General features: G+C 29.4%; 1 protein-coding gene across 1 annotated transcript in view; it reads left to right on the plus strand.

The window, feature by feature from the left end:
- Positions 1-23795, plus strand: part of LOC142328065 (metabotropic glutamate receptor 1-like) — a 589241-nt gene that overhangs the window by 23832 nt on the left and 541614 nt on the right. The window contains exon 3 of the mRNA XM_075371535.1: positions 5910-6198. Within this exon, the coding sequence (XP_075227650.1) occupies positions 5910-6198 (289 nt within the window). The remainder of the gene's footprint in view (positions 1-5909; positions 6199-23795) is intronic.

Raw genomic sequence — 23795 nt, forward strand, 5'->3', positions numbered from 1 at the left:
ACGAAGGTTCGTTATTAGCGCTGGAGTGTTAAGGTTATGATATTAGACATTTTAATAATACAAGTATTTATAGAAATTAATAAAATAAAAGGTATCATTTTATAACGCCTACTGCAATCGCGCAGCGCCAAAGGGGCGCTGACCGGTAACTCTTCTGCCGTGTTTCACCTTTCAGAAACTGGTGCTGCGCCTGACGAGCTTCAAAAATTGGAATAGTACAACAATTTTATACGTATTATGTAGGCGAGTGACGTAACTTTCATTAGGGAGCTCTTTCAAAATTGCAGATTATGTATGTATATGTAAAATTACATTTATATCTGTAAACAAAACCCGAGGTATTATTTATATTTATATGGTCATTAGGTTTCATATAAATTTAATTCAAATGGACTTTTGTTTCAATGTATTGTTTATTTCAATTTGTCTGTTTATCTATTTATCTGTTTATTTATATTATTAGTTGTATTTGTCTGTTTTACTGATTGTACGTTAGTAGGAATGAATACACAACTCGTTTTTAGGGAAATATTAAGAAAACGCATTGTTTTTAACTAAGTAAATCAGTATATTTATGAAAATATACACTTGATTTACCTTGTCAAGTATTTCTTCGCGTTTACCGTCGCTAAAAATAATTTAAAACAAAAAAAAACACATGAAACATGAAAAAAAAAAAAAAATAAATATATATATATATATATATATTTCTTTTACATTGAAATTAGTTTCTAAGAACACATGTAATACAATTACATAATTCTTAAATTTCTACAAACGGAACTAGTCAACATTCATTATAAAAAACATATATAAATAAAAAATAAAATAAACGCTAATTATTTGTTTAAACATTAAAATAACTGTTTATTCGTATACATGACAAATAAATTTGTATTTAGAGAACATTACCGAATTTTCATGCTTATAGTTTGTAAGTTTCTATATTACTGTATTTGAATATATGTGCGCGATATTTTGTGAGTCTGTGAAAGTGTGCGCGCCCCAAAAACAATTAATTAAAGAAAACTAGGATAATTTCTTCTTCACCCGTTACAATCAAAAAGGAGTTTCTTTTAAAATAACTTCACAATATCATAATAAATGTTAAACATGTAGAAGCTTTATAACTATTTTCTAGTGAAAAATAAAGTTGTTTATACTTTTTTTTTACAATAATCTGACAGCTACTATAAGATTAAAAGACGAAGAGAGTAAACTTCTTTACTTTTCACCTTGTATATAAAGGAAAAAATATAATAAAAATTGAATAAAATGTTTATACAGCAGAATAATAATGCAAACTATGATAACAATGATATTAAAGTTAAAAGCTCAATCTAAAAGTGTGTAAGAATAAAATAAAAGTATTGAAATGATACTGAAAAAATTATAGTTAGGAATTAAATGTTTGTAAGATAAAATATATAATCAGAGCTTTTTAGAAAACTCCAAAGACATGGAGGCCAAACTATCTAAGAGAGAACTCTTGGAGTTTCGCCTGAGAATGTTTTAATCTCAAATGATGAGAAAAAGGGTGGCTCATTCGGATCAAAAAGCCTGCCAGGTCGAAATTTTCATAAAAAAAAGATGTCATTGGTTTGTCTGGAATTTCTCCCACCACCATCCCATTCGGTTGCCTTAAAGCATAAGACCGAATGTCCGTGCCACAAACGGCTACTGTGCCTCAAAACGGTTTAGAGATAATATAATATCCTAATTAGCTCCTAGAGCTTACCTAACTGCGTGAGCGGAATAAGCGTGGTGCCCTACACTACTCGCTTACGTTTCCCACCGCTCACTTGTCATATATTACTAAAATGGGTAGACGCACCCCGTCTACATACTAAAATATATGACTTGTCAATAAATTAAAATTCATTCCGTCGAGGACAGCAATTCGCTGCCACGCCTAGGTCGCTGAATGCCAGCAAGTACTTGTCCACCATTTTATAGTGCTTGGAGCTATATTTGACCGATGACCAGTCATTTCTCGAGGGTAGCTTTCTACTGCAAGCGGTAGGGGTCTTATATCCCTTAAACTACTGATGCCGGTTGAACAAAACAACAGCACCAAGGAACTCCCGCACGGTCCTACAATGCGGCTCACGCCACATTGACTCCCCGCTTATGAGAGGCCAATTTTCCCCTTGACCTCTAAGTTCCAGGGTGGCCTGCGTTCTCCCAAGAGCTGGGCATCGAACATCATGTGTTCGTTCGACTGGCTCTCCCCTCAGACGCACAGCTCATCAGCTGCCAGGTGGAACCAAAACAAATATTGGTTCAAATTCGCTTGGTTAGAGAGCACTTGGGCTCCCGTTGCCCTTAAAAACAAACTAGAGGCATACCATCCCCCCAAGTTCTGTATAATTCTATACAAGAACCTACTCGTGGCGTGCCATTATTGCTGACATGCTTCCATCGCGAGGCTGTAAAGCCTCCTCCTCAGGCGGGAGATGGGTAACTGTTCGAAATTTAGAACGAGATGTCATAAGAAAAAACAGTGATTCTAAACGTGCATGCAGTTTTTTAATATAGTGTGTAAAATACAAAGGTAAAAGATAAATGATTTTTCTCAATATGACCAATTACAAAATATTTGAATTTATCAAGCTAAAAAGAAAATAATAATAAAGAAATTATAAGCCAGAAATTGTCAAATTTATTTTTGTACCTATGTAAATTATAAAGAATAAATGAAATACAAAGGAATATAACAGCAAAATAGCTCAAACAAGGAGAAATTATTTGCAGCAATGAATTTTATTACTGTCCTTGGATAGCAAAAAAGCCACCGTATATTGCATTCATGGCAAGAGTAAAGTCGGCTTCCGCAGTAATCAGCAAGAAAGATACTGACAAGCTGGTACAACATTAACAGTTTAGCTTTGAAGAAGGCGATTTGTTTTGTAACTCCCTATTTGTTCTGGTAAAGACTCCTACTTCAAGATTAAAACAACTTTGAATTGATTTCTTAAAAGATCAGGAAAATTAGTACAGAGGTCGGTATTAGTGAAGCTACCAAACTGATGTGTTTTGAGAATTTTCGTCATCTTTTTCGTTTTCCGGTTATTTCGTTTGGGATTCTTCGTCTAAGACGTACAGGCCTGTCCGTGCAAACATGTTCTTTTATAGCTGACGGAGTAGAATGATGGAAGACTAGCGATTGACTGAATCGACACAAGTTATTGGAATTCTGATACGGTAACTGCCATTCTGATTGGAACCTTCCAGTCGATTTTTTACATCAATTATTGCCTTGTAGCGCAATATTTTAATGACACCGTAAAAGGTTGTTAAAAATTCGATAGGCGATGAGTTTATGTAGTTTGAAATGAAATAGATTTTAAGACTAATAGAAGAAAATAAAAATAATTGATATATTTTTTATGAAGAACAAACTAGATTGGTGGATATTTAGGTTTATTTTTTTTAAATAGAGCATTATGATGATGATAAAATGCATAGAGGAAGACAAAGATTGAAGTATATAAAAAATTATGCTTAAGAATTATGTAATAGAATTAGAAAATTTAAAAAAATAGCACAGTATAGAATAGAATTCAGAAAATGATAAAGAACAGATAAAAATGAATTTCAAAAGTGAAAAAATATCAAATAATGAATGTAATCTATTTTGAACGTTATAGGGAATAATATTTTGTAATATTATTTGGCTCTATTGAAATTACTATTTTTTTATTTATGACAGGAACAAAATTCATAAATCTGAAATGATATTTATTGCAATCTGTATACCTCAGTATTCAGTGTATGAGTTTATTTGCAAACCTATTTCATTGCACTGAAAATCTAACATAAACATTATTTTAACATAACAATTTTAGCATGTTTACCACATGTCCAATATATTCTAGGAGTTGTCTGTATTCAAAATGTTGTGTCATGCTTATGGAGTTATATACCGTCCAATTTCAGGGTCCATAATAATAGTTGTACTCTGTTTTATTATATAATTTAGGATGGTTTGCTTCATTTTGAACAGGGGATGTGCTCGTTTATCATTGTATGTACTTAGCTGATATAAATTATGAATGATTTTGTCGATTCTATTCGTATTAACAAGTAGTGTTTCAGCACCGTTTTACATCGCTATCATAAACACAATAAGTAATCGATCTATAATTCAAAACATTAGTCATTCGCTATTTCCTTCATGGTAGAATCTCAACTACTGATCCGAGGGAACATGACTTCTGTTTGAGATTCCACGAAAGTATTAGTCACCTGTTACGAATTAAAAAAGAGTTTATCTTCATTCCGGTCTCATTACTTTATTAATGAATCGTATTGGTGATGTTTTTTTAATTTTGGTTCTTTTCATTATATTTTTTTGATGATAATTTTATTTGCTTCTTTTACTAAGAGTGCTCAGTTTTCCTTTTATTTTTGATTACCTTCGGCTATAGCTGCTCCACCCCCTCTGTACATGTTATAAAAAAATAATAATAAATAAATATGAACATATCTTCGTAAAAAAATTAAACTTATTTTCATTTTTACAAGTTTTCCTCACAGTGCAAATTAGGTTCTTCATATTCCTACGTCATATAAAGAATGATTTGTTTGTTTATCTAACTGTTTGCCCGGTATAATCTCAGAAACTACTGAATTGTTTTTTTTCTGACTGATATAGGCTACCACCTCATATTAATTACGTTGTTACCAGAACTGTCTCAACTAATTCTACTCCCTATGCCAACCCTTTGTAATAATACTTATTATATTATATTACAGATAATAATAAATAATAATTGTTTAGTTTTAAATATGAATAATATAACAATTGTAAATTTTGAATTTTATAAAACATACGCGCACTGAACTTTGAAATCTAGTTCTCTAGATATATTTTGGTTAATAAAAATTAAATTATTCGAACTGTTCTTTACAATATACATATATGACTTTCAGGGATCAGCAAAAAACTTAATGATAATAAAGATCCTTTAACCACAGTTCCTTTTAATTAACTAACATTGCTAGTTAAAATTATCTTTAATTAAGTTTACTTTAATTGAAATTATTTAGTTAATTTTATAAATTAATCTTTTTACTTTTTTTATTTTACTTTTGACGTCATCTTAATTAAATATTTGATAAAATGTTAAGAATTATTTAACAATAAGTACATTTTTCATTGTAATTTTTTGTGTTGTACTTAGACTAAATTATATTCAAATTATGTTAATATGGGAACCTGCTGATAAGATCTATGTCTTAGCAGGACTCAGTATTATACAATTTATGAAAATAAATAAATAAATACAAATTATTATTTTTTATATTATTGTTAAAAATAAGTTCCATGCATTACTACAATACATTTTTCATAACGAATTTGTGCATACTTAATATTTTAAATCTAACAGTTGACCCACTTAGCTTGGTTTTATTTTTAAAATCGCTATTTGAATTGTTTCTATCCTTTCCCTTCGATTTGATGAATCGATTCTAACTTTTCATTCCTTCTTTTCCTCTCATTCTCATTTACTGTTTGTGCTAATTTCTTTCTGTAAATTATATTTGTCAATAAGGTTTAATACGAGCCATCTATAAACCTTTACATTAATAAAAATACAATAACAGTGAATACGAAATCTTTTGTGTAAATTTAAAGATAATCAAAATATTCTTTTTTACTTATTTCGTCATAGTAAATTTTTTTAGCGGGAAAAATATTTAGTTATAAAATAGATATATTTAGATATTATAAATAGATGCTGATAACTTAGTGATAACTATCCGCTGAAGTCGCGCACTAGAGCCAGAATTATAAAAAAAAGTTGTATTTCTTGTATATCACGTTTTTTTTTCTAGCAAATAATAAATTATTCATAATATTTTATAAAAATATTCATTAATTCTGATTTTTCTTATCCATTTAGGTATCAGGATCTAATGGTAGTACAAAATCTGATGCGGAACCAAAATCAGGTCCTTTGATCGGCGTTATTGGCCCAGGATCATCTTCTGCGGCGCTACAGGTGCAAAATTTATTACAGTTGTTTCAAATACCGCAAATTGGATATTCAACAACATCACGCGATTTAAGTGATAAGGGACGTTTTAATTATTTTTTAAGAGTGGTACCGCCGGATTACTATCAAGCTCAAGTAATGTTGGATATACTTTTACATTACAATTGGACCTACGTTTCTGCAGTCAACACTGATGGTGAGTTGTTTATTTTCCTACTCTCTCATTACTTTATATCCTATTTTAATACAACTTGAATCATATTTATAGCATAAACTCTCCTAATAGTAACTGTATTAACTAAGAAAGTGAAACAAACTTCGAATGACTTATTAATTTTTTTAAATTTTAAAATAGGCTATGGGAATTTGAGTTTGACATTATAAAGGATATTCAGTTTATTAAAGTTATATTTCATCTTATATAAGTTTTACATTTTATAAATAAATATATATATTGATAAAATAAAAATATTTTATTAATAAAAACAATCTAAAAGAGATACCGAGATACGTTTAAATACTACCAAATAATTTTTTCCACACTTTTATTTATTCACAAAAAACTTTCATTTGGAAGTTTAAATTTAATTTATTTTCTTACTGATATAAAATATTTTCAGAAATATTTCTTAGCTTAATTAATTCGTTGATGATGTTACAGTAAAATATTCTGCGTATATGGAATTATTTAAATACCACTCATTTTGGGAAGATTAATTTACTCATAAGATTTTATATATATGTAAAACCCTGGAGATTAAAAGCTAAATAATAGATACGTGAAAACTTATGTAAAATATCTTTCATAATAAAGATGTGGATTATATAATTTTCAAAGAAGTAATATTTTCATAGGTTTTATTCAAATTTGTCATGATCTGTATAAAAATAAAATTAAAATAATATTTTTACCATAACTAAATCGGGAACAAATCGGCGTCATTATAAATTTTTTAGTTAATAAAATTTCTTTGTATTTTTTAAAAAGTATAAGATATGTTTTTGATTAGATCATCCTTGAAAATAGAGATTTCCAACACTCAGTTCAAAATCCTGAGTTAATCATCAATCGCTGATCAGATCTATCAAATTTAATTAGATTAGGATTCTGATCGCTAATGATCTAAAACAAAAAAATAGAAATTAAAGTCTCCATCGAAATGTTTAATCGTTTCATTATACATTAATATTTAATATATTATAAATTTATTAATTGTAATACAACAAAATTCCGATTATCCGGAGGATAATTAAACAGTTTATGGCTTGATCGAGGATTGGGCAAAAATAAACTATTTTTAATACATTGGGGTACATATTAAGACATATCTACATACACTAGTTACATCTACAAGTGTAGGGAACAAGTATAGGGAACAGCAAGTGTAAAAAAAGGAAGAGACTTGGTTTCCCTTCCTGGTGGCTTGAGGCAGGTACGAGGCAAGACCGAGTTCCGATTACTGCGGTGGGGCCCGGGAACGGCATAGCCCGGCCCGGTTACCGTGCCTTTTTTTTACACTTGCTGTTCCGTATACTTGCTATACTTGTTCCCTATATAAGTGCCTCAGTAATTTGAGGCAGGCGAATGAAGTTAATAAAAGATTCGCCTCATGGGTTGCGTATTGCTTGAATGCTGATCTGACCCAGGAAAGCAGGAGAAAAAAGTTACATCTACGTATTCGTAATTTTTTTTTTAAATGTTTGCCGTAGGATACAATACAATATACAAAAAAACGCATATACCAAAGTAGCTGAATGTAATTTAGTTTAATGTATTAGGTCACATACAAAATAAATCTGATGTAATAATAATTATTATTATTATTAAATGACAATGCCAACTTTTAAATTTTTTACTGAAATTTTTAGAAAAAAGAAATGATTTGACTTTCTCTTTACACAACTACCCAAAGAGAAGTGTAATGGTATTTAGGGTGCATTTAACCCTAAATACCAGTATGTATTATGTTTGCTTCACCACAGCAGCTCAATGGCTGAACTGATTTAAATGTATGACTCCGCATTGGAATCCTTACGTTACCGGAAGTGTCATAGACTATATAAATATATATGTTTAAATCGATTTAACAAATTTGAAACAAAAAATTGTACTATATACAAATTTGTCATCCGCACGCTCTTTAATTATCCTATGCGTATATTAGTAATTGTCTTATATTAAAGAGCGATGTTTGTTAGCAATTCTTTTTTTGGCAGTAGTTTTTTTAATTTTTAATATTTATTTTTCGTTTAAACTTTAATTACCTCAATGCAATTTATACCATATGTTTGCCAGATATATACGAGGACGATATCTGATATAAGGTTGATAACTTACATTTAAACCTCATCAGTTTATATTACAAAGAAATAATTAAATTAAGGACCATGCACTAGTTAATGCCGAAAATATAGACAGTTTAAGTGCAACGAATATGATTGTATTTTATAAGCTTCCTACAGGAGGTTCTATCTGCTAATGAGGTTCAAGATGAGAACAAACGTACTGTAGATGGAAGTAAAGCTGATCAGGCATAAGGTTGATGCTAAATGTATTTAGAACCATTGGTTTTTTTTTTACATATAAAATTAGGATAATGTTAGGGGTAGCTTTATTCTTTGGTTTTGTGGCTTTAAATTATTAGGTTTTAAGTTTATTTTCATCTATTTAGAACCATTGGTTTTTTTTTACATATAAAATTAGGATAATGTTAGGGGTAAAAAGTTCTATATATATTAAATAACATAGGTATTTGGAGATCTATATAAAATTATTTAGTTTAAAGGCAGTTTTACGTAAAATAAGAATATCTATTAAAAATAAATAAATTTGTTGCAACGAAACAAAAGATGTTGATAAGTGTAAATATATAATTTAATTTATAATTATAATTAATTTAAGATACAATTTTGAATGTCAAAATTTTGATTCAAACAGCCTTCCGTACATTAATATCGCATTAAAATAAATTTACCTTTTTTTAATAATTTATACATTTTTAAATTCCAATTTGTTTTAGTGATTTTAATGTACTGTATAAAATACCTTTTTGAATATTTTAAATTAATTTATTCAGGTTAATTTTTATAAGTTTTGCGGTTTATCTGTTACTATTATCCATATCGTATGTATACCACTATTACCCCCCTTAATATGGAATAAGTTTCAGTGAACTTTTTACAATCAATTTTGTCTATGTTCTATTTATGTAATGATATATTTTTAGCTTAAAAATCTTTGTCGAAAGCTTTTCTGTATATGAATTGTTCTGTTAGTAACACAGGTCTTCACTCTATTCTCCATCTAATGCGGGAATCGGGACTCCTTCGTGATTATATTCAGGCATTAGTTAAAAGAGTTCATTGTTCGAACTAATACATAGTCTTATCAGTAATTACAGAAGTTATTTTTGGGTAATATCACAATCATATAACGGCTTATTTAAATACTGTTAGAGCTTAGTTGTACGTCACATAAGCCTTTCATTTTATTTCCACTTGATTTAAATAATCCTCTATCCATTCATACGCAACCGAAATAAGTAGTTTACGTATCAAATATTTGATAATTGTTCAATACTATTTTATTTCACCGACTTATTCTCGTTATAAATTATAATTGTTAATTTAAAGGTAATCCTTATCAATAATTACTGTAAACATAGAATATATATATCAGAGGGGAAACAGAATGTTAGCGTTTTCGTTTACGTTCAGGCGGTATTGCGTAAGACCTGAGTTTTTGTATTCTTGGAAAGAATCAAATTTATTTCGTAGAAATGAATGGAAATACAAATACTATATATTATAGCAAGGAAAAAAACTTACATTTACAAAGAATCGTCTACTAAATCATATTGTATCAAAGTAATAAATCTATAATTAAACAGGATAAGTAGTTATACTTTTGTATCTGTTTACAACATTTATTAGCAGATATTCATATACTAAATATCGATAGAGATGAGATATCATCGTTTATAATAATGAGAAAATGAACTTTTACCAGGGCTAGAAGTTATGGACGCGTTGAGGGAGAGAGGCCTGAGCGGATACCTGCTCTCGTTCATAATTAATTGTTTGCATGAACGCACATTGTTTGCTGATACGGAGGAGGGTCGGGTTTCTTTTAACATGTATGGTGGTGTTCCTCAAGAATCGGTACTCGGACCTATCTTATGGAACTCGGTGCACGATGGCCTACTGGAGTGACCTTACCGGGGGATTCCACGATGGTCGCGTACGCCGACGACTTCACACTGCTCGTGGCTGCAGGTTCCGAAGACATTGTTGAAGAAACAGCCAACGAGGCCATAAGATATATCAGCAGATGGCTCAGAAAGAGGAATGGAGTTATCACCAACCAAGACGGCTATTTTGCCAATGGTAGGAGGAAGGAAATTGAGGAAAATCTCAGTTAGGGTCGACGGTCACACGCTCAGGCAATCTAGCTCCGTGAAATATCTTGGCGTGCATATTGATAGAGCGGTGCGTTTCTCCAGGCCAGGGAGGCGGTAGCCAAGGAAGAGAGATCTTTGTCGACTTTACGGAAACTCATGCCAATTAAAGGGGGCCCTAGAACGGATACAAGACGTATCCTCTCATCGGTCGGTACATGTGAACTGATACACGCTGCTCCGGCTTGGAGTTCTGTCCTCCAGTTAAAGAGGTATACAGGATTTCTCCGGTCCTTTCAGAGAAGACTGATAGTCGGGGTCGCAACGGCGTATCGGAACGCGTGTCTCAGAACGTGGTCTGTGTGATTACGGGCTTACCTCCCATCCCCTTCGTATTAAACATATTACGAGCATGTATGAGGGGATGATCAGGTGGACCTCTGATCAGATCCTTATGAAGGAATGACAGATGTCCTGGGACGCCTCAGTCAAAGGAGCCTGGACAAGACGCGTTATCTCCAGGGGGTCTTATTTTCTTACCCAGCTCCTTTTGGGCCACGGAGAGTTTGGCTCTTACTTAGTCAGATTTGGAAGGAGAGCCACCCCAGATTGTACTGTGATGCTCAGGGATCGCCAGAACACTTGTTTTTCTACTGCGAAAATCGGCCACATTTAGGACTCGAGGCATGGAATTTGACTCCTGACAACATGGTTGAATACATATTGGGAAGAGACAGGCAATGGTAGTCTGTATCCGCCTTGGCAACAAACATCCTCAGGATTAAGAAGCAGGAAGCTGCGAGCTGGGATTTCGGCTGAGCAGCCAATGCTATTCTAGATGGACACGAATAGATAACGATAATGATGAAGACATCAATCCGCCAAATCTTCCACAAGTTGTAGAGGCAATGAAAACCGTTTGCCGGTTTCTTAGTTTTACAGAAGTTTCTAATAAAAACAATGAGTGTTTTGATTTAGAAAATAACCTTCAAAAATTGTATTACAACACAAATATTTGAAACAAAGCAAAATAATCGACTTTTTGCAGAAAAAGTCTACAATTTTTCTCTATCTTGTTTTTATCGTATTTGTATTTATTATTGCGTAGTTTTTTTTTTTTTTTTTTTTTTTTTTTAATAATATTTTTGCGGAAATAAATTATTACTAATAATAATAATTATTATTATTACGTCAGATTTATTTTGTATCTGACCTAATACATTCAATTACCAACATACTTTCTTTTTATTTGAGACATATGTTATAACCATAAATGACAACAATCTACAAGAAAACAAGGATCTGATATTAGATATACTAGGAGAATATGATGAAAGACCTCTATTGAAAGAAAATATGACTAATTTGGCTTGTTATTCCCAAATATAATGGTTTGTAACTTCTATGATAAACAAAATATTGCATATTAATATCTTCTTAAACATCATAAATTTTGATAAATTATTTATGTTATACACATATATATGACGTCACCTTGTAAGCTGCATAATAAATAAGTAAATTGCACTTAAATATTTAAAAGGAAAGTGCTTTTAAACAGTTCTACTTCAATATATTTTACATAAATTGAAAAGTACAGTAAAAGTCACATTATTTAATAAATTATAAGGTTCTTTTTAAAACATTTAACAGGAAAACTATAATAATAATTTTTAGTTTATGATATTTTACTTTACTAGCTAATAATAAACTAATTTCTAACTATCAAAAAGCTTCTAACATCTAAGCTACAAAATGCAGCTGAGATGTTTTAAACTGGATTAAAGTTTTTAAGTTGTACCACAACACACACGCGCGCGCGCGCTCGCTCGCTTATAAACAACTTTTGTGTTGAAGTAAGTTTTATTCTAGTTAATAGTATCAAATTTAAACATGTTTTTCTTGTTTTTAAGGAAAATCTTTACAGTAATCTCATATTATTTAATTGGAATATTTTAGATGAAAGAAAAATGTAATTATTGGTTTAGAAAAACTTCTTTCGTGTATTTAATTTTATTAGATATTTCTAGCTATAATAGATAAATTAGATGTATTATGAAGAAGAGAAGAACTGCAATTTAGAAGTAAGCAAGAGTAAATTAAATAAAAAGAAATTATATACTCGTAGAAAGAAAAATGGTATTGAATAAAACGTAATAAACCAGAAGTTGAAAAATGTTTTTTTGGACATACAAAATCGTATGTAAAAATATTTTACATCGTAAAATAAACTTATTTTTATATTTGTAAACTAAATTTTAATAACATCAATTAAAAAAAAAACCTTAAATAAAATTGTACCTTTTTAAAAATTTCGATTCGTAGAAATAGGTGTCTAATTCAAAACGTTAAAATTAAAATAAAATAAAAAAAATTCTGTGTTTTAAGTTTTTAGTTGGTTTGTCAATGTGGGTTTTATTTTTTCTTAATGTTTATTTTAATTTAAATTTATTGGTTTTTGTGTTTTATTTAAAAAACTGATATGAATATAAAAAACCCTGTTTAAGTAAAGAAGGTGCTCTCAAGAAACGAAATCAAGAAAACTGATTCTTATAAAAATATGAAAAGGAATGTATGAAATTTCTGCAAATCATGAACTAATGATTCTCTCAAGAATGTGGGAATATGCATTATTTTTTCCCATTAATATATCTTGATATGATACGAAAAGAAATTCAGAGAAACGATTTAAAGAGCAACAAAATTTGGATTGCAGAAATTAATTTTATCTTTTCTCTTAATATTTATTTCCGATTAAAAAAAGGGAAATAAGGGAAAATATTTATTTCCCTTTTTTTCCAATTGATAGTTTTGAATTTTTCATGAAAATACTTCGAATATTAAAATTATACCATGATTTTTATCAAGTCCTATAAAAACCAGTTGACGATAATAAAACCCTAGTTATGAAAATAAAAAAATAAATCATCATATTGTTTTATAGACAATGTAATTTTTTTGTCTAAAATACGATTATCTTCAATTTATATTAAAAGTAAAAAATTAAATTAAAAAAAAAAAAAAATGATTCTAATCGGTTTTGGTGAAGAATAAAACTTAAATATTCAAATAACAATACCGGAAAGAAATGAATTGTATTTGTAAACTCCTTCTTTTGAAATCAATTAAAAAATAAATTGTAACCATTGCACCTAAACGGCAAGCGAGTCGGTTATTTTTGCATGATACGAAACTGCGTTTATTTTAAAAATAAAAAAAAAAATACTTTTTCAGAAACGGTTCCAATATGTATATACAAATATTTAACAAATGAAAGATCAAATCCTTTTGTATTAATTTCAAAGTTGAATTTTTATAGGAAGTGGATGCAGCTGTCTGAAGGGAATGTAGTCGAGTCTTGTCTAATTACGGGCCTTCTTTTTTTTGTAATTAGCTTACACAAGCCAGTTTCTTTGTAATTAATTAAAAAAATATTTTATTTTAAAAATCTTTAAGAAAATTTCATTTTTGGTGATATAAAAATTATGTGATAATCCTTGTGTTAATACGTAGTAAAAAAATTCATCCCTTTATACAAACACACACACTCGGAATATATATACGCGTATATATATATATATATATATATATATATGTATATTATTTTTTCGAAAATTTATAATTGTTGCAAATTACTAAAAAATAAATTTTGAAACTCACCAGGTACAGTTTAATAAAAGGAAAGCAACACTCACCTATTTTTAGCGCTTTCAGAGTTTTAATTCTATCATCAGAAGAATAATTTCTATAAAATACACATAATTATAAATAAATAAAATATAGTTAATAATATAGGTGTATAAAAAACTCATGTACTTAATTTATAAAAAAATTGTATGTAGGAGTATATACTATTGTCATAATCATATACGTATTTTATTATACATATACATATTGCCATATTATACGCTTATAATAATTTTCATATTATTCATATTCAAATGCAATATTGTCATAATTTTGGTGGATTTTTTAATATTTCTTGTTAATAATATATATATATTATTAATAATTCGATATAATTCGATATTGTAAGAAATTATCGTCACACCTGGTGACCAAAAAATGCTACTAATGATGCAAAACCTTTGGATGTTTTGTTTATTAAGGATCCTAATTCGATGTTTCGGAAAACTGTTATCTAACATGACATTAATTATTTTTCAGTTAACAAAATTTTTAAAAATAATAATTTTCACCCTTATAACCTATGCCTTGTGCTGTTATTTTAAATTATGAAGTTTGTTATTGAATGTAATTCTGATGGTTATACGAAAATAATTATTAACGGACGTTTCATTTTATTTTATTACTACCGTCATTTTACCGTTTTTGCAACTTGATAGCTTATAACTCGTAAAAAAGGAATTTATCGAAAAACGGTTTTTGCAATCGTTCTTCTCGTAAAGGTTTTCATTAAAATCATGTATCGCGTGTGTACCTTCCAATTTAAAAAAAAGTATGATTTAATGTGGCGGATACAAGATAGTGGACAATATTACACATTATAAAGTAGTAATTTTGTAACTATGTTGATTCGCTCTTGTTTTTACTTGTCATTATCTACTACCTCCTAGTATTTCTTAGTTTAGAAATATCAAGCATTTAAAAGTAGGCTATCTTAAAATTAGTTAACTTACAATTTGGAGATGTTTAGTAATATGTGTTCAGCGTACATCTGATCTGGTGATCTTTGGTTGGTAAATTGATTGGCGATTAACATTTGTTATTAAGCAGTTGTTATAACAAGGTTATTGATATACAATTCAATGCGTATACGTATTGTTAAAGGAACATTAAACGTTACTTTATTCTTTTCTTGGTTGAACGGCATTGTTCCACCTTTCTTATAAGAAACTGCAGCTTTTTATCACAGTTATTCTAACAACTTAATAGATATCTCACACATTAAGATATCCAGAATTTTTGTTTAATAACTCTTTAAAACATGAGTCTTCTGCTTCAATAAGAGAACTGGTGATATCGATGCCTTTTGATCCTGGTAAGAAAAAAAAGTAAAAGTGGAAAAGAATAATCAAAAAGTCTTTCATAATTATATCTCAGCATTAAATAGTCAAGTTTCCATTTACGGAAATGTGATTTTTTTCGCAGTAAAAACACATCAGAACAGGAGAAAAATCAATTGAATGTTATAAATATTTACTCCAAAAGTTGATATTGTAAAAATTCTCTAGGCTGTGATTATAGGAATCTAGAAATGGTAGTGGTTATTAAAAAGTATTGATTGAGTTTTTGTCATAGGAAAATACTTGTTTTTACCATGTGATGGAAAACAGGATTGTTTTGGATTACTAATGATGTATATTTTCATTTAAAAAAAAAATCAAAAATCTATCTTTTATGGAAGAAGTAGTAAAAAAAATAATACATTATTTAATAAATAATTCACCTTATTAATGGCTTAAAATATTTGTTTGATACATAATATTATATCTATCCGGGATTTATACCCGGTATCTTCCAGATGAATGACTCAAACGTTAAATAACTAAGGAGTACGGAAAATTTTCTAATTTATCACGAAATAAAAATATGTTATTATTTGACTTAAGTTTATATTCTTAGTATAAATAAATCATAGAGACCGAGTTACAACTCAAAAATCTTATTGCGTTTTAAGAAAAGTTTTTTGTATAAATTTAATTTTTAACATTCAAATTATAACTTTCACAAATATGATGCGTGAGGAAATTTTTAATATATTTTTTGTTATCAAGTTATTGTCAGAAGTGATTGATTTATTTTGCTCTAAAGATTAATATTAGCATTTTAATTTTGTATCTTTATATATATATATAAAATCAATGTTTCCACCACCGATAGCTAAACTTCGTAAGTTATTGCCTGTCAAAACAATTTGTTGTTATAACCAAATGATATTTAATAATGTTGTAAAATAATTTAAAATTAAATAGAGTATTTTACAGTACAATCATTACACTTTCTTCTGTCATAGAAATTATTGTTACTAAAATTGTTTAAGTATATGAAGTATTCGACTATTTTGAATAAATTATTAGTTGTAAAAGCATTTTTGTAAAAGAAACTAAAATAGAAAAGGTGAAATATCATTTTTTTTTTTTTAAATAAATGGTACAGCAGCATAATTACGTCTGTGTTTTAAAAAGGATTAAACATTGATAATCCAATAATTAGTTAAAGGTTATTCTTATTACTGCTAAGTCTTTAATAATTTTCTTATAGTTTATTAATTATTCTAAAAAAAATTAATTAAAAAATTATGGTAATTTCATTTCACCACTAAGTTTCTTTATTTTTTAAGGAATAAAATTGTTAGTTAAAATGCTCTTAAAATATGTCGTTTAAAAAAAAAAATCTACAATTTACCCCCTACATCTTTGATACAATTTAAATTTTTTTCAGACCCGGTAATGCATAATTTAAAACCAAAGATAAAATAATTTAATTTTGGTAGAATAAAATAGTAAAATGTTTAAAAAAATAATAATTAAAAATAAAAATAATAATGTTTAATAAAAATGTAAGGAAGTAATGTTTAATAAAAATAATGGATAATTTTCCCGGCTTTGTTCTTGATAAATTTTAATTTCAAATACTATTCACGGTTTTTTTAAATATTAATGACTTAACATTGCAATATTTAGATTGCGATTATGATCAAAATGTTCTGTAAAGATTTTAGTCTGATTTGACCCTCTTGATAAAATAACGTTTTTCCGTTAATAATTATACAGTATTAAGAGTTTAATTGAGAAAAAATCAAAATTCTTAATAAAAAATAATAATTTCTTTGATTAAATTACGTTCTTATCTAAAAATTACACTGTATTTCGAGTATAATTGCTAAAAAGAATAAAATTTTTATTAAAGACTTTTGGGTACAAATTGACCACTTGTTCGTCCAACTAGTTCATATACTCGTATTACTCGTATACTCGTATTGTCAAAAATTATAAAAAATTTAAAAAATTAATAACACGTATGATTTCCTTATAAAGAATTAAAATTTTATGTAAAATTTGCGATTTAATACAAAATATGTTTAAAGAAACGAATAAAATACTAAAAAGTTATATGAAATCGGGTACCGCTTACCCGCTTATTGGTATGGGTAAGGACTGGATACTATAGCCTGAAAAATTTGTGCATTTTTGCATGGATAATTTTTGCGATTCACTTAAAAAATTTTAGTATCATACTTCTGAACTCTTTGTCAACCAATTTGAACAAATGAGGTGTCATTTTGTCTATAAAAACATTTTAATATTTCGTTTATTATATAAATTCTATACAGAATGTATCACGAAGTTTTTCCGGGACTTTCATAACCTATTATATTCATGAAAATAACGAAAAAAGTTCACATAAACATATGTCCTAAAACGCTTCGTTTGCGAGTTACTGCTAGTAAAAGATTTCGCTCGGATTTTGGTTACACCGATGATATGAGGTAGTACTTAAATTTTTAGGACGTTAATTCTTATTCTTATATTCTTAATTCTAATTCGTTCTTACGGTTATTGACCTGAAAAAAACAGGTTCCAGAACTTTAACTGCAATAGCTTTTGAAAATCTGGGGTTAAAACCAATAAACTGAGGGAGAAAATCCTATTTTTTTATGTTTGACGTACAATAAAATTGTTAAATGGGTAATAAACACGTAAACGCTTTAAACAGTACATGTAGAAAATTTTGAACAATATTGTTTAGATAAGTTGAATAAATCAAAGAAAAGATAGAAAAATTCGAATTTTGTTTAGAAACAGTACACTAGACCAAAGTGCATTTTACGTAACCAATTAACTAATTTTTAACCAATTAAAATTTTTTTTATAAACAAAATGACACCTCATTTGTTCAAATTGGTTGACAAATGCATATATTGGAGGTGAAGCCGCGACGGGGGATGCTAGTTATTTATATATATTTATATTAATTAATATTATTATTATACTGTATATAGTAATTTTTTCTCCTATTTATATAATTTAACAGTGCATTATACGTCATTGTACGTACCAGTTTTTAAGAAATTTTCAAAAATGGGTCCTCCATTTTCAACACGTTTCATGGCACACTTCCGTACTGCTTTTGTTGCTATTTTTAGTTCTTCAGGGCTGTTCTTAAGTTGCTCAACCGCATCCATAATACAGACAATTAATTGCTTCACAAAAATATATTTTTATTTTGAATACAATATTTTTCATTCATTCATCCAACATCAGACGCAAAAATCTGAATGTGTTAGATCAGGCGATCATGGTGGCCATGAATGGGGATCTCCACGACCGATCCTTTTCCCAGGGAAATGATGATGACTTAAGTGAGTAGAAATGGCACAAGAGAAGTGGGGAGGCACGCCATCATGCTGGAAGTATACTTTGCGTCTCAACGCTGGAGGAACATCAAACAGCTGCGGCGATTCTTCTTGAAGAAAGTGCAAGTAGATCTCGGCATTTAAGTGGTCAGATAATATGAACGGTACAAACAGGTGATTGTAAAGAAGGCCCCACCATACATTGATACCAAAACGTTGTTGAAAATTGCCTTCCGCCATTTCATGAGGGTTTTCAAATCGCCGAAGGCCGAAAATTCAAATTTTTCACACCGCCAAAATAGAATTTCTTTTTTGTTTATATTAAATATGTATTTTTCTGACAAATGTGCTATTTCTAAATAAAATTCGAATTTGTCTAACTTTTCTTTGTTTTATTTAACTTATCTTACACCATTTTGTACAAAAATAAATTATCGACAAGTTTAAAAGCTTGTTTAAATTTTTTTTGTTCATTCATTTACAAAATTATTGTACGTCAAACATATAAGACTAGGTTTTTTACGCCAGATTTCTCGTAAACTACTGTAGGTAAGATTCTGGAACCTGTTCTATTCAATTTTAAAGTCAAAAACATTTAGAAATTTTTAATTTTGTTATTAATTAACATCCTACAAATTTTAGTAAATCTCATTTCACCAGGGTAGCTGAAATCCGAGCTAAATCTTTCACTAGCCGTACCTCCCAAATGAAGCATTTTAGGACATGTTTATATGAACTTTATCCATTTTTTCATAAGTAGAGTAGGTTATGAAAGTCCTGGGAGAACTTAGTGATACATTCTGTATAAAGAGATAATGTCTTTTACGTTTATTCTCGGTAACCGTGAAAACTACTGAACCAATCATTACGAATTATTCTTATGACTTCCGGAATGTTTACCATAGTTGAAATCACTCAAATTTATTTATAAATAAAAGAAAAAATCAAATAGATAAATAACCTAGAACTTTAAATTTAATATAATTTTCTATATCGACAGATATTTCCTACATCGATTGTTATTGTCTGTATCGAACAATGTCTATGGCAGTATCGACCTCTTCAAAATGTTATTACGTGATTTAGTAGATTTAAATGGCATTGTCTGTAAAATATCAATTTGTATTATCGTAATATACGTAAAAACAAATTAATTTCTAATAAAATTAAAGGAAATGATGACAATTTATATATTTAAAAACGTTTTGATGGTTTGAAGAATATAATTTCGGTAACAATAACAACTTCTTCGGAACATTATTATGTGTTTTAATAAATTTAAGGTTGGTTTCCATTTTATATACTCAGATTAAAATTTGGTTCTCTAATTATATTGTTTTGTAATCTTCAACTTCCCAATCTGTGTAACGATGCCAGAATACAGATCGGAACTGTGCGTAACAATATCGTTAACGTTTTAATTCATACTGAGACAAGAATAGAAAAAAGTACATTTAATCCTCGAGTCTAAATAATTGTTAAAGATCTACCATTCCAATTTAATCGTCTACAATTCCCCAAAAAAGTTTCTTTTACTATTATTATAAACAAATCGCAAGGCAAAATTTTCAATCACACTGGGTTTGATTTATGTTCAGAGTGTATCTCCAACTGCCAATAATATGTAGAATTTTCTAGAACTGGAAATCCTAACAACCTTTCTGTGTTTTTCCTGTTTAGCCTCCGGTAATTACCTTTCAGATAATACTTCAGAGAATAAATCAGAATGATATGTATGAGTGTAAATGAAATGTAGTCTTGTACAGTTTCAGTTCGACCATTCCTGAAATGTGTGGTTAATTGAAGCCCAACCCCCAACGAACACCGGTCACCACGATCTAGTTTTCAAATCCGTGTAAAAATAGCTGAATTTACTAAGACTTGAATGCTAAAACACTCGACTTCCAAATCAGCTGATTTGGGAAGACGCGTTCACCACTAGACCAACCCGGTGGGTGAATCCTAACAACCTAATAATCTTGATACAAACGGGTGACAAAGCAAGAAATATAATTTACCTAGATTTTTTATGAAATTTTATTTTACTGAAAAGTTGTTATTCAACTAAATTAATTTATTTTATCCGGTAAGCTGTGAATAGCGATAACTCTGAGAACAGCCCACACATAGTTAGTAAACAACTATTTCCAAGTTTTGAACTTCTTCTATTTGCATATATTGGAGGTGAAGCCGCGATGGGGGATGCTGGTTATTTATATATTTTTAAATTAATTAATATACAGTATATAGTAATTATTTTCTCCTATTTATTAAGAAGTAAAGAAGATTTTTGAGGAGGATATCGCAAGAGGTCTGAGTAAAAAAGATAAGGTAGAAAATGTAGAAGAAGAATGGGAGAATGTTAAAAAGGAAATTCTTAAATCAGCAGAAGCAAACTTAGGCGGAATAAAGAGAACCGGTAGAAAACCTTGGGTTTCAGACGATATATTGCAGCTGATGGATGAACGTAGAAAATATAAGAATGCTAGTGATGAAGAAAGTAAAAGGAACTATCGGAAATTAAGAAATGCTATAAACAGGAAGTGCAAACTGGTGAAAGAAGAGTGGATTAAAGAAAAGTGTTCAGAAGTGGAAAGAGAAATGAACATTGGTAAAATAGATGGAGCATACAGGAAAGTTAAGGAAAATTTTGGGGTACATAAATTAAAATCTAATAATGTATTAAACAAAGATGGTACACCAATATATAATACGAAAGGTAAAGTCGATAGATGGGTGGAATATATTGAAGAGTTATACGGAGGAAATGAATTAGAAAATGGTGTTATAGAGGAAGAAGAGGAAGTTGAGGAGGATGAAATGGGAGAAACAATACTGAGATCTGAATTTAAGAGAGCATTAAAAGATTTAAATGGCAGAAAGGCTCCTGGAATAGACGGAATACCTGTAGAATTACTGCGCAGTGCAGGTGAGGAAGCGATTGATAGATTATACAAACTGTTGTGTAATATTTATGAAAATGGGGAATTTCCATCAGACTTCAAAAAAAGTGTTATAGTTATGATACCAAAGAAAGCAGGGGCAGATAAATGTGAAGAATACAGAACAATTAGTTTAACTAGTCATGCATCAAAAATCTTAACTAGAATTTTATACAGAAGAATTGAGAGGAGAGTGGAAGAAGTGTTAGGAGAACACCAATTTGGTTTCAGGAAAAGTATAGGGACAAGGGAAGCAATTTTAGGCCTCAGATTAATAGTAGAAGGAAGATTAAAGAAAAACAAACAAACATACTTGGCGTTTATAGACCTAGAAAAGGCTTTCGATAACGTAGACTGGAATAAAATGTTCAGCATTTTAAAAAAAATAGGGTTCAAATACAGAGATAGAAGAACAATTGCTAACATGTACAGGAACCAAACAGCAACAATAACAATTGAAGAACATAAGAAAGAAGCCCTAATAAGAAAGGGAGTCCGACAAGGATGTTCCCTATCTCCGTTACTTTTTAATCTTTACATGGAACTAGCAGTTAATGATGTTAAAGAACAATTTAGATTCGGAGTAACAGTACAAGGTGAAAAGATAAAGATGCTACGATTTGCTGATGATATAGTAATTCTAGCCGAGAGTAAAAAGGATTTAGAAGAAACAATGAACGGCATAGATGAAGTCCTACGCAAGAACTATCGCATGAAAATAAACAAGAACAAAACAAAAGTAATGAAATGTAGTAGAAATAACAAAGATGGACCGCTGAATGTGAAAATAGGAGGAGAAAAGATTATGGAGGTAGAAGAATTTTGTTATTTGGGAAGTAAAATTACTAAAGATGGACGAAGCAGGAGCGATATAAAATGCCGAATAGCACAAGCTAAACGAGCCTTCAGTAAGAAATATAATTTGTTTACATCAAAAATTAATTTAAATGTCAGGAAAAGATTTTTGAAAGTATATGTTTGGAGTGTCGCTTTATATGGAAGTGAAACTTGGACAATCGGAGTATCTGAGAAGAAAAGATTAGAAGCTTTTGAAATGTGGTGCTATAGGAGAATGTTAAAAATCAGATGGGTGGATAAAGTGACAAATGAAGAGGTATTGCGGCAAATAGATGAAGAAAGAAGCATTTGGAAAAATATAGTTAAATGAAGAGACAGACTTATAGGCCACATACTGAGGCATCCTGGAATAGTCGCTTTAATATTGGAAGGACAGGTAGAAGGGAAAAATTGTGTAGGCAGGCCACGTTTTGGAGTATGTAAAACAAATTGTTGGGGATGTAGGATGTAGAGGGTATACTGAAATGAAACGACTAGCACTAGATAGGGAATCTTGGAGAGCTGCATCAAACCAGTCAAATGACTGAAGACAAAAAAAAAAAAAAAAATTATTAATTTAACAGCCGAGAAGGCAGAAATAATCTACGGTTTCATTGATAATAATTCTAATATTTTTTTTATTCTACGTTGTATTCCTCGGATGTTTATATTTTTACATTTTGATCTGTAATGTGGTGTAATATATCTTGATTATAAGAGACACCTACTATTTTTTATAAAGTGTTGGCTGTTCTTAAATTTAATAAAGTATTAAATGGCTTTTAGACAACTTTACTACGCTACCGTCGTAATCACATTTTATCAAATCTTACCCTACCGTAATATTAATATGGTGTTAGTTCATTCTATGTTATATAAAACGTTGAAATATATTCTCTGAAGTTTAATTTATATATATATATGTGTGTGTGTGTGTGTGTGTGTGTGCGCGCGCGCGCGCGCGGTCGACCAGTAAATCTGTTATTTCCTGTTGGCCTGACAGATTCTGTTAAAAAATGCAATTATATACTCCATTGTATTTTATACTCTGATTAAAAGTACAAATATTTTATTTTTTATATATTTTATACATTATATGCTTTATTTTCCCCCTAATTATGAAAATTAGGATACTGAAAATCATAAGAAAAGATAAAACAGTTACATTAATAAAAAAAAAAGGCAGACAACCGAATAAATTAAAATACAAATTCTCATAAAACAATTTTTTTTCAATTGTTGTTTTTTTTTTTCAATTTTCAATGTGTTTTCATACAATATATATAATTGCTAGGTT

Source organism: Lycorma delicatula, chromosome 7 (genome assembly GCF_047948215.1).
Source record: "Lycorma delicatula isolate Av1 chromosome 7, ASM4794821v1, whole genome shotgun sequence".
In the NCBI taxonomy this organism is placed as follows: domain Eukaryota; kingdom Metazoa; phylum Arthropoda; class Insecta; order Hemiptera; family Fulgoridae; genus Lycorma; species Lycorma delicatula.